This window comes from Alternaria incomplexa (genome assembly GCF_024043165.1).
Source record: "Alternaria incomplexa strain BMP 0042 chromosome Unknown scaffold_14, whole genome shotgun sequence".
NCBI classification, from domain to species: Eukaryota; Fungi; Ascomycota; class Dothideomycetes; order Pleosporales; family Pleosporaceae; genus Alternaria; species Alternaria incomplexa.
The window spans coordinates 359,982-372,375 of NW_026249863.1; the positions used below are offsets into that span (position 1 = coordinate 359,982).

The 12,394-nt window shown below is 52.9% G+C and overlaps 3 protein-coding genes across 3 annotated transcripts; all 3 read left to right on the top strand.

Annotated features, from left to right (window-relative positions):
• Nucleotides 1–4,525: 4,525 nt before the first annotated feature.
• J4E90_008844 (uncharacterized protein) lies at nt 4,526–5,805 on the top strand (the record flags this gene model as incomplete). Its single annotated transcript, XM_051438366.1, has 3 exons — nt 4,526–4,783; nt 4,833–5,213; nt 5,263–5,805. The coding sequence occupies 3 exons, from the start codon at nt 4,526–4,528 to the stop codon at nt 5,803–5,805; spliced, it is 1,182 nt and encodes a 393-aa protein (XP_051287676.1).
• Nucleotides 5,806–7,983: 2,178 nt separating this feature from the next.
• On the top strand, nt 7,984–9,000 carry J4E90_008845 (uncharacterized protein; the record flags this gene model as incomplete). The annotated part of the gene is made up of 1 exon (XM_051438367.1): nt 7,984–9,000. One exon carries the CDS (start codon nt 7,984–7,986, stop codon nt 8,998–9,000), a length of 1,017 nt encoding a protein of 338 aa, XP_051287677.1.
• A 1,967-nt stretch (nt 9,001–10,967) lies between these two features.
• On the top strand, nt 10,968–11,785 carry J4E90_008846 (uncharacterized protein; the record flags this gene model as incomplete). The annotated part of the gene is made up of 3 exons (XM_051438368.1): nt 10,968–11,225; nt 11,277–11,513; nt 11,576–11,785. 3 exons carry the CDS (start codon nt 10,968–10,970, stop codon nt 11,783–11,785), a joined length of 705 nt encoding a protein of 234 aa, XP_051287678.1.
• Between the last annotated feature and the right edge of the window lie 609 nt (nt 11,786–12,394).

Below are 12,394 nucleotides of genomic sequence, written 5' to 3' on the forward strand. Positions count from 1 at the left end.
GGAGCCATAGGTTGTGGTGGGAGGGCGAGTCCGGGTCAGATCTCTTGAATGAGATGGCGGAGTTAGAAGATATCGCAGTGGATCAGAAGCCTTCCGGACAACTCGTCAACGCCTCTATCACATTGAGATGTCGCCTAATTCCAATATCCCCACTGGATTCGGGCGTTCGGTCATGGACACCATACAACGTTATCGTGACGCTCGATGACTGTACAACCGTAACAGCAGAAGGTCTAGGCGATGAGGTCAGCCTGGTGATCCTTCGTCGCTGTACGCACAAGGTAATGAGTGGTCTACAAGGCATATTGGTCATACCAAGTCGAGTCAAAACTGGCGTTTATGAACGGGTGGGCTATTTCGACTTGATGGGGCTTCCAGGCGATGCACAAAATAACTTCGTTGAAGGCAGTATGCTTGACGCATACCACAACACGCGAGATACAACGATCGAGCTGATTTGATACCAGCAAGCGTGGTCATGGCCAAGGTCTCGGTCATCCTTAAATATGATCGTACCCACTATCCAGCGAGCAGTGGATGTACGTCGCATCGCAAATAGGCTGTGTTTAGGTATCACATATCGCATAGATATCTCACAGCACTTCGCCATCTCAACTTCCACCCGAGCATGCCATCACCATGCCCTCCACGTACGCACCTACCACCCCTCCAACCGGCCCTACAGTCCCAGAGCGGAAGGTCGCCAACCCACGCCAAGACACCCACCCGCCTTCTTAATGAGGCTTGTCCTACACTCACCAAGGCTTATTCCGCATGATGCCTTATCGCAAATCTCCACAGGGCATGTGGATCTGGTCCTTCTGTGCGCCTTTCCAGAAAAGGGCCGAGCCGTTGGTAGGATTGCGGAGATGTGCCTGTGTTGGTGGCGTTGTATCTGCTCACACCCGGCGCGTGTGGTGCAGGGTGGGGTGGGTTACGGAGGTGCTTTCCGGGGCGGGTGGGATGGTTGGTATTGGGGGAGTTGAAGGGGTAGGGGGATGGAGAGGGATCGGCGATGAGGAACAGGAAAGTGATGGGCTTTGATCTACGCAGCGGTGTTGAAGTTGTATGTGTGCTAAAATGATCCATACATTGTCTTTCTGGTTAGAGCTGTTCATCCCGGGTTTCAAGATCCGTACGTGTTCTCTTCCTACATGTATTGGACCCACTGATAGTCAAAAGGGACGTTGTTACCGGTTCCTGGCGGGAGAGGACGCGGTGGCTGGCGGCTCCATCATCAGGAAAATCGTTTCGCAGAGTATTGCTACATTAGAAGACCGGAAGGAGCGCTGCATAGATCCTGCTAGATAGCTGCGACCGTCCGTCCATGCACGTAAATCCTTCTGCTGCGCTTTGGAGGACAGGGGACGGGCCGTTGCTAAATACAGTATGCTGCAGCAGGACGCGGTGATACCAACACGTCTTAATCCATCCCGTGAATTTGCACATTGTTGTCGGGCTGTGTGTCTTGAACAGCTCGATTGACCTTCTCTTTGGGGGTCTACTTGCGAAAACTCGAACTGTCCATGTGAACGCCTACTTGTCAACCATGGCGTATATAGCGCCATTCGAACACCTGTCGCATCAAGTTGCTGTGACAGTCAAATTTGGTGTAGAGACCGAAGAGGAAGGTCACTTCGTCCCGCAAGCCATAGGACTCGCGCCATGGGTACTGCATCCGACTGCATAATCGATCAACACCGAAGTCCTCGATACCAGTAAGTGTACCTGCATGATGGTTGGGCAAAGACAGACAGTACGGCCAAAGAGTAGCCTGTATGTAGAACATGTAAGCTAATGCAAGCCATCATCCCTCATACATGCAGCTAGCTCTACCATACAGCCAGCCCATGGCGGAGGTGTGTGGGGTCATGGCCCGACGTAAGCGCTGGTTGCGATTGCGTTTTCTTGGCACGGGCGGAAGATTGACGCTCAGGGAAGGTCCTTAACCGTCGCGTGAAGATCGTCGCAGGGTCTGAGATACGAGGAGATCATGGGAGATCATGCTGCTGGCGCTACGTACGGAAGTGTCTAGCGTGGTATGGAAGGGATGACAAGTTGACTATCTTGGGATATCAGTGCGTGTCGGATGCCTGTGTTTGAGGTGATGAATTCTGGGTGTGTCGTGGGCATCCACCTCTTCCGGTTCTTGTGAGCTATTGACTCAAAGGATTCTTTTGGGTTAGCAAACGCCTAATACACGCTTGATATGAGGTATCATCCGTTTTCACCTGCCGGCCACATCGGCGAGCTGTTGTCTAAAAGTGCATCAAGTTCCCAATAGATCACGCGCGCCTATTACCACAACAGTCATGTGATGACCCGTTCTTATCCGTAGTGACATGCCACGAAGGCCGATCTTTCGACCTAGATGTTGGGACAGACAGCTGTCACTTGTTGCGACGGGAATATAGCGGGTGTTCGAATGACGATCTATGCGCGTTACTCAAGTTGAGATGGAAAATGTAAGAAGGTTTCGCCTAGGGACTCGTCGACACCGGCTGGTGATGTCGTGACAGGAGAATACCGAGACATCGTGAGCGATGCCGGCCTGGCTCGTGCGCTGCGCACGTGCCCGCGGCGGGATCTCGGCACCGGCCAACATCCGGACCTGAGATGGGAGCGGGTCCTGGAGGACCACGCCAAAACACTACGCCACACCCTTTCGCCTTTACAGCTTCGCCAACTACACTTGAAGACGGCTCGTAGGTCACTTTAGTGGGCGGAGTACCTCACGCAACAGGCAGGAGACGTTCTGCCATGCTCACATCTGCCGGCGGGGGTAGTGATCGACCCAGCGGCAAGACGCCATTCCACAAGAGCCCGCAGTCGCCTCGAAAGGCTTGGAAGTAGGAAGTGCGCCTTTCCGCTGCACTTTCCTCCTGTCCGCGGGCTTACTGCACGCCTAGATCTCCCGTCGCCGCCAGTCGTGTGCCTGGGTTACGGGAACAAGGGCTGTACGTGACCGGACGAGAACCTCTTAAGGCGATCATGTCATTCCGCGCTGGCAAAAGCGCTACCCAAAAGATCGCGGTCGCGATTCGCCCGTATCCTTCTCCTGCTGCTGCCTTATCTGAGGTGTGGCTAATGGCCAGGTTAACTATATTGATCTGCATCATGCTAAATCCCAAAGAAGGAGGTGGTTTCAACGCCTACGTGCTTTTAAGCTTAATGCTAGCGGGTCTTGGGGTGTCAGCGGATGGCGCTGCAGCTGCGTCGGATGACAACACTTGAAGATTGCATGTTCAATACAGCCGGCCATTCGAGAGTTACGAAAAAGCATGATGATGGCACGCCGCGGCGCTGCCGAACAGCGCTACGACAGCATAGCCGGTCTCGCCAAGCCCGCCAGATAAAGTCGGACTGCAATATCTGATTGGCTCTTAACCAAATCACGTCTCCAAGCCGCCTGAAACGGGATCGGTGCAGCGACCAGTTGAGAAAGCGACCCTGATATGATTGGAGCAAATCCCGTTGGCCATCTCATCTAGCGAGATTGGACATCCATGCAGATATGTAAGGGAGGTAAGACTCAAGGTAACGTGTATACACTTGCCATCTAACAATCACTAGAGCCGGGTCTTCTCGTCACGTCATTCATTACACAGTGACGGTGTATGTAAACCTTGTTCTTGGCTCGATGTCCTCTGCACATCAGTCTTGTGCAGTATCTCCGACGGTTACCTCGGTACTTTGACATACGAACTACCCTCCAGCCAGTAGCGGCTCGTCCCGTGCCTTTGGGACTTACCGTCAGGGATGAAAAAGGAACACATACTGTTGGTTCACTTGATGCGGGTGGGCAAGCGTGCCATGCCCGAGTAGAATTTGCCTCGTGCAAACCGTGACCAACAGACAAAGGCGACGGGTCACTCTCCATGGACCCTAGGCGATAATCCTGCATGAAACAGCTTCATTTGACAGCCGACCTAGTATTGATCCACTCATCACCTCTACGCCGTTATCAGGATGGCTGCAGATCGATCCGCCCCATCCAATCGCGTCCACGCACCGGTTTCTACGTTGAATCTCTACGCGACGTTATTCACATCCCTAAACTAGTAAGCATGCCAATCTATAGTGCATTCTGCCAAGACTTGCGCGTCTGACCTGCTACGCGCAACATCCTCCTCCTTCTCTAAGACTTTCCGCCCGTTCTATTACCGCTGCTAAGGTGGGCTGAGAGCAAGTAGTGCCCGAACACACTGTAGCACCTACCCAACTAGGTATCGGAGTGGTTCAAACGCCATCTTAAGCCGTTCTAGCGACTAACACACCTTGTGCTGTGGTTCAGGTACGTCGGCATGCCACGAGACCGCCTTGTCGGTGGCTGCTAGTCCTTATTGGAAGGTGCATTTGCCTCCTGCCATCTCGTCTCAACACCAGATTATCAAGCACCTCTATATAAGAGGTACCGGACGCCCTCCTACAGCATCAGGCCACGAGCACAGCAACACTCAGCCCTCATCAGCAGTCTTCATCGTCTCTCGCTCCAAAGACTTCCATCTTCAATCAATCTGCCAACATGAAGCTCTCACTTCTTCTCGCACTTTTGCCTGTGGCTCTTGCCCTTCCCGCCCCGGTCATTGTTCCCCGTGCTGGCGCTCCCATTCCCGGAAGATGGATCGTCAAGATGAAGAACGAGAACCTTCAGAACCTCATTGACGTCGCCTTGAAGGTTCTCAAGAAGGACCCTGCCCACGTCTACAAGTTCGCTGGATTTGGCGGTTTCTCCGCTGATATGGCCGACGACATTGTCGAGCTGCTCCGCAACCTGCCAGGTGTAAGCTATACAGCCTCAGAGGATCATATTCAGTACTGACACAGTCCAGGTCGACTACATTGAGCAAGATGCTATTGTCAAGGCTAACCTTGGCGAGTCGCACCTCGAGAAGAAGGCCTACACAACCCAGTCTTCTTCCACATGGGGCCTTGCTCGTATCTCCCACCAGCAGCCTGGTACCAGCTCTTACATCTACGACACCACTGCTGGTGCTGGTACTTGCGCCTATGTCATTGACACTGGCATCTACACTGCCCACCCCGAGTTTGAGGGCCGTGCTACCTTCCTCGCCAACTATGCTGGTGATGGTCAGAACTCGGACGGAAACGGTCACGGTACCCACTGCGCTGGTACGATCGGATCCAAGACCTACGGTGTGGCCAAGAAGACCAAGCTTTACGCTGTCAAGGTCCTCGATGCCAGTGGTTCGGTAGGTTGACAATGCGTCTTAAGCTGAACAGTTTGCTAATGATCTACAGGGCTCCAACTCTGGTGTCATTGCCGGTATCAACTTCGTCGCCAACGACGCCAAAACCCGCAGCTGCCCCAACGGTGCTGTTGCCAACATGTCTCTGGGTGGATCTCGCTCCACTGCCGTCAACGCTGCCGCGGCCAACGCAGTCAGCGCTGGCGTCTTCATGGCCGTCGCTGCCGGTAACGATGGTGCCGATGCTCGCAACTCATCGCCTGCATCCGAGCCTACTGTCTACACCGTCGGTGCCACCGACAGCTCTGACCGCCTCGCTTCTTTCTCCAACTACGGTTCCGTCGTTGACATCCTTGCTCCTGGTGTCTCCATTCTCTCCACCTGGAACAACGGTGGCACTAACTCCATCTCCGGTACTTCCATGGCTACTCCTCACGTTGCTGGTCTCGCCGCCTACATTCTCGGCTTCGAGGGCAAGAAGACTCCTGCTGCACTCTCCAGCCGTCTCACCACCCTGTCCCTGAAGAACAAGATCTCCGGTGTTCCTTCCGGCACCGTCAACAACCTTGCCTTCAACGGCAACCCCAGCGGTTAAGCATTCTTTCTTCTTGGCGGCGCTTTATGAGCATGTTGCATCGAGTTTTTCCTAGTTTTGCATTGCTAGAAGTCGAAGGTTCCCTTCCTTCTTTTCTTATGAAGTCATGATCGCGGTAGTTGTCTCTTGGTAGTCGATAGCACCAATGGAGATACAATCTATGAAGTTACTCATCCAGAACGCCCCCAGTGCTGGGTCTTTGCATCGATTGCTGATATGTCGCCCCATAATCTCGATCGCTGGTCCACGATGGGAATACAGAATGCCATCTCGTAACTACGGCATTTGGATGTGGAGATCGACATCACGAAAACGGCCTTTGTGATACCGTCACTAATGATCCTGTGGGGGTGGCTTACGCTAAGCCTCATCATCATGACTGTACCAGACGCCCATGTGTCACGATGGGTCATTCATTGTTTCGGCAAGAATACTGTTGACTCTGCCGCGTCGTAGGTGGCTTGGAGAGGCGTCGCCTTACGCGTTAGCATAACGGTGCTGCGTCCACATGCCCTGCGTCGTCCTCCCTAGTCAGCCGCGTTTATGCAGGGTCTACCAGAACATGTGTCTACGCAAACAAAGAAAGCATTCCACTCGTACAGGCGAATATCTAGCTTCTAGGGATGTATACACGGAAGGTATCTCTCGGTGTAACGATCAGTGACACACCGTGTTCACCTACCGAACGATCATTAACCCCTAACAAAGCCTTCCAGATCTAAACCCACCGCATCTTTGTCTGACCTCTGCGACCTCGGACGACTAACAATAGCTTGAACAAGTACCACGCATCATACATAGCTAGCTGCATGCGGTACCAGAGGCTGAAGCCTTCCCCGCATTGTCAAGGCTATATTGGCACAACGTTGATCAGCATGGTTCATCGGAAGATTCAATCTCGCCCCGCAATTCCAATTAGGAGACATTGCGGTTAAGGCTGCAGCTGCCATCTTCCTTCCGCCAGCCGCCTCGGCGCACGGACCAAGGTGAAGTTCGGAACGCTTCCAGGGTTCGAGCGATGAGGTGCGCCACCAACTTCATCATCCAACTGCCGCTTCCGCCTCTCCAATTTGCGCGAAGCATCTGAAACAGCAATACGACGCGGAAGTTATCTGAGCTGTCGGCTTACACGCGGGATGAGCTGATCACAGAACAATACCAACGCTTTCGGCCACGTATGACGCGTTTCTTCGCGTTGTGGGCTTACGGCCGTAAGAAGCTCGCGTTGCGCCGACACGCTTCAGAGTTTCGACAACGCCTGCGAACTCCCACACACGAGAGCAGACTGCGCGGTGGATATCGCCCAAAAGGCCAATAATGTATGTAAGAACACCGGTACTCACTGCACCTTAGGGTATTCAGTAGAACAAAGACTGCAAGCGTTGCTAGTATGCACGCGCGCGCTGTCAACAGCGGACCATGCCGGTAGCTCTCGCACGACGACCGATGCTAGCACCGTACCATAGAACAAGCGTATGAGACACTGTCATCGACATTCGATGAACGCTACTGCTCTCACACTTTCGACCGCCCTCCGTTGGCTTCCTGGTTCATCGGAATGTTCGGTCCCAAGTCTCGGCCGACTGGAGTATGAGCCCCTAGATGCTGGACATGGCGAGATAAATCCTCTCGAGCTCGTGCCAGTGGCCTAGGAGGATACTGTACAGGCCAATCACACTCGATCAATCCCTCCGGAACGCATTTGGATGATGGAGCGAAGTCCGAAGCTCTTTGGTGGACGTGGAAATCGACACATAGTTCTCGCGTTCTGCTAGTCAACTGATCCTCTTATTCTATCCTTAAGCTGGGCCTCAGACCCTTCAAATCATCCACCAACTGCTGGTACTCTGAATTTACGCTGCGTGTCAACCGAGTTGAGCGCCGCGAAAGATCCTATGCAGTCCAATGCAAGGGTGCTTCCACAGTCAGCTTACTTCGGGTTTCTGGTGTTATACAACACTATCACATGTGCGTTCAACATTTCTGACCACGCCGCAACTTATGGTCTAGTCTGAATCCGTATTTGTCGTCATACCCACTTCGTGGTGGGTCTACCGAGGTCCCCAAGAGTCGGTATCGTACGAACCTTCATCGGCCCATTTCTCTACCAGTATACAAAATCTCCAGTCCACGTCATCTTCTACCAAACATCTTAGGATTATTGCACCAGTACACGCCATGGACTCATTCACCGCAGGCGACATCACCCACCAAAATGGTGAGGTCACGCACTACTACGAAGGAGGCTCTGCAGACGGCACTCCCCTAGTCTTCATCCACGGCTGGCCCGACATCGCAGAATCATGGAAACACCAACTCACACATTTCGCTGCCTCATCGAAATACCGTGTCATCGCACCTGACATGCGCGGCTACGGCGACTCAACGGCACCCCAGAAAAAGGAATCTTACCGCCTTGAAGTTCTCGTTCCCGAGCTCGTTGAGTTCGCCTCAAAGCTAGGCATAGAAAAGGCAGTATGGATCGGTCACGACTGGGGCTGCGGCGTCACCAACGCACTTGCTGCACACTACCCTGAACTCTTCATTGCCATGGCAAACCTCTGCGTCCCTTACCGAAGCGTGGAGCTGGGCCTCGAATACCTCAAGACCACCATTAACCGTGAGCTCTACCCCGAGAGCGAGACTGAGTGGGGAAACTGGGAGTACATGCGGTACTACGAAGTGAAACCTGAGCAAAGCGTCAAAGCGTTCGACGGCCACTTGGATGTCATCACAAAGATCTTATATGTGAAAGGCGATGGCAGTAAGTGGGGCCAGCCCTCACCCACAAGCCGTGTCTTGAGAGACGGAGGTTGGTTTGGTGGTCATCCGGAAAACCTTCCTGACATCCCACTTTCGTACACATCGTTGGACGCGCATCTTTACGAAAGCCTGCTGAAGAGCAAGAAGAAGCATGGGTTCTTCGGTGCGAACGCATACTACTTCAACCATGAAGCAAATGTCGAGTATGCGAAGAGCCAGAAGAACGATGGTGTGTTGGAGTTTCCGTTCCTGTACATTGATGCGAAGTACGATGCTGTGTGCTCGCCTAGTGTGCAGCCGAAGTTGGCGGAGAGGATGAAGCGGGATGTGAAGAATTTGACCTATGAGACTATTGAGTCATCGCATTGGGTACAGTTGGAGAAGCCGAAAGAGGTTAATGAGGCGTTGGAGAAATGGCTGGCTACTTTGTGAGGTACCCGAAGGTGGCAAACATACGATAGGCTGTGTGGCTTTTACAATAGTCGACCTTGCGCTGGCGTATCCAAAGTCACCAGACTTGGTGTGTTGATAGCTGTAGCTGGTAGGGAATTGAAGCTTGCCTCTCAATTAAGTCGAAGGATGTTCATTGATGAAATGAATCGCCAGTACAGGAAGCACGACCTTCGACTATTTCATGAACCGTGTACTGTAAGGCGACATACCTAGCGCGACCATGTTCCCCACAGTATGGTTTAGCCAACACAGTTGCGCACCTGCCAGTACTTTTGACTATAGACTGCAGAATCTCGCCAGACATCATGCGCAAACCCGCGATCCCACCCAGGGATGACTGTCAACAAAACTGATGGACTGTTGGCGCGGACACGCTCTGTCCGTCGTACCAATACTCTCTTTGACAATCGCTGTATGCGCATGCACCCAATGTGTCCTCACACCCCACGACCCGTTGGCAGACCCATCGACATTTCCAAGTGCATCGGCAATCCAAAGTGTGTCTATGGTGCTCTTGATAAGAGTGCTTGTTCTATACCAGTCGTCGATGTCCCACGACAAGACGCTGAATGTTAGCGCCCACCGGGTACAACAACAACATCATGTAGGAACCCGCATCATAACAGACCACATAGCACAGCGCTTCGCTAGAGGTAACACGACCTTTAATCGGTTCTTTGTTCAAGCCCATTGGGTCTCAGGCAACTTCCTTCCCGTGGTCACGGTCCGTTAGTGCTGGATCTGGACTGGACTCTGCCCTCTGGTTATCTGGACGCCATATACCTCTCAAGGTGACTATGTACCATCCGCGGGAGACACAAAAGCTCTGATAGACCTATTGTGTGATCTACACGACCAGAGTTCTACACGACTGAGCACCCGGCCCGTCGAAATAACGCCAGACGAGTCAGATCATAGGGCCGTGAAGCGTGCACCCATGTCGTCGACCCAAGGTCCAGCAGCATGCGCGGTGTCAGATAACGGTATATTTTGTGCTCTTGTTGGTGTTGCAAAGTAGCATGCGCTCGCCAGACAGCATGCCCTAACGTGGTCCGTGAAAGGTCACACTGCCTGTGCGTACGCGCGAGCGCTGTTGCTAACTGGTCCTTCAGATTGCGCCATTGGTTCTCGAATGAGCCGGCCGTCGTCGATGCTGGTACGGGTTGTACTGCATTTGTATTTAAGTTTCGGTTCTGCCGCTGATGCAGGTACAATTCAACGTGAAGGATCCGACCTCTCACCTTTTCTTTGAAACCCAACTCCTTATTTATCCCTTCCAGCATATTCGGTTCGAACGGCTCAGAAACATGTATACTCCAGTACTACTCGCTCTCATCTCATTGGCAATTTCTGCTCCATTGACCAGGGTCGACGGCGAGGATGGCATCGCTGGCAGATGGATCGTCAAGATGAAGGGCGACGTAGCAACGCAAGCTCACGACGACTTGATGGCATCCATGTCCACCAAACCCGGCTACGAATACGCAATGCCTGGATTCCGAGGATTTGCCGGCAGTATCTCTGAGGAAGAACTTATTCGACTTCAGGCTTCTGAGCATGTAAGCTATACGTCCAAATTAACGTACCTGAACTAACGTACTCAGGTTGAGTACATTGAACAAAACGCCAAGGTTCATAGCAACGAGATCGTGCAACAGTTGAACTCTACGTGGGGGTTGGCTCGTATCTCTCATGCCGAGCCGTATCAAACGAGTTATCTTTTCGATTCCAGCGCTGGGGAGGGTACATGCGCGTATGTTACCAACCGTATTTGCGCCTATGTGAACTTTGCTCACAAAGCGACCGCAGATACGTCATTGACACAGGCATCGAGGTTGAACATCCAGAATTTGGAGGGCGTATGTATGAATCGTTCGGCCTGAGAGATGCGCGCTAACGAATTGAAAGGGGCTTTATTCTTAGCTGACTTCAGCGGTGAGGACACCATGATCGACGCCATGGGCCACGGAACTCACGTGGCTGGTACAATCGGCTCGATGACTTGGGGCGTGGCAAAGAAGACAACGCTGCTCGCTATCCGTGTACTGGACTCGTACGGTTCTGGTACAACCGAGGGCGTACTTGCGGGTATGGAGTATGTTATTACCGATGCAGCAAAACGTAGTGAGGCTGGAGAATGTCCCAACGGTTTCGTGGCCAACATGAGTCTTGGAGGGCGCAAGACGCAGGCCTTGAATGATGCTGTGAGTAACCCATCCCGTCCCTTTTCAGACATTCAGCTAACAACGATCTAGGCCGCTGCCATCGTTGCAGCGGGAATCTTCCTCGGGGTCGCAGCGGGCAATGAGGGACGCGACGCTAAATACTCGTCTCCGGCATCTGAACCTAGTGTCTGCACCGTAGGTGCTACAGCCATTAACGATACGCTCATCGAATGGTCCAACTATGGCCCTATAGTCGACATTCTGGCACCCGGTGTTGACATCACCAGCACTTGGATCGGAAAATCGATCGATACGATTTCTGGAACTGTAAGTACACTCCCAGATAAGTGTCGGTGTGACGCGCGCTGACTATCCGCCCTCACGTCCAGAGCATGGCAACCCCTCATATCGTTGGTCTAGCCGCGTACTTCATGGGTCAAGGATGGCCTGTGGAAGGGTTGTGCGAAAGCATGGCTGGCGTCGCGACAAAGGGCGCGATCGATGAAAGTACTCTCCATGATACCACACCGAATCTTCTAGCTTTCAACATGGCCGAAGCATCCCAGCAGTACGGCAGACGTACAAAGCGGGTCGCGTAGAATCGTCAAATAGCATCATCGGCTGGAAATGTCTGGCATGAGGATCCGGTACTGTAGTTTTGACAAAGGGGAGACCCTGGGAAGCAATGTTGAAAAGTTGATAAGATTGACCTCGTTCATTAGCGCATGCCCATAGATCGTGCGGATCGAGCCGTGCGCAACAGCACCGGTCATGGAGGCGGGAAGATGCATGAAACCTCACCTGCCGTGCCGTCTCACGTCAAGTATGTCAGCCTCATCGGTCGTCAGATCCCACCTATGGCGATCCAGATTCGCCAGTGAAAGCCTCCGATCTCAACGGTCGTCGCAACTGATGCGCCAGGCATGGAGCCCTAGATCTTAAACTTAAAGCGGTGATGTCGCCCAAGCCTGCCACGCCGATCGTCACTGCACTAGTCAGCTGAATCAGCGCGCCCGGCCACTCACGAGGCGTGACATCATAAAATGCGGGGTAGAGACTTGCGATAACAGGCTAGCTTGTCTGCGAGCCCGACACTTTGCAGAACTCCAAGCCTTCCAAGAGCACTGCCCTCACCTGAGCTCTTTTCTATCCCGCTCCATATCTGGCCCATTGGCATCCTCGGACCTCAAACACGCATCATCTTTACT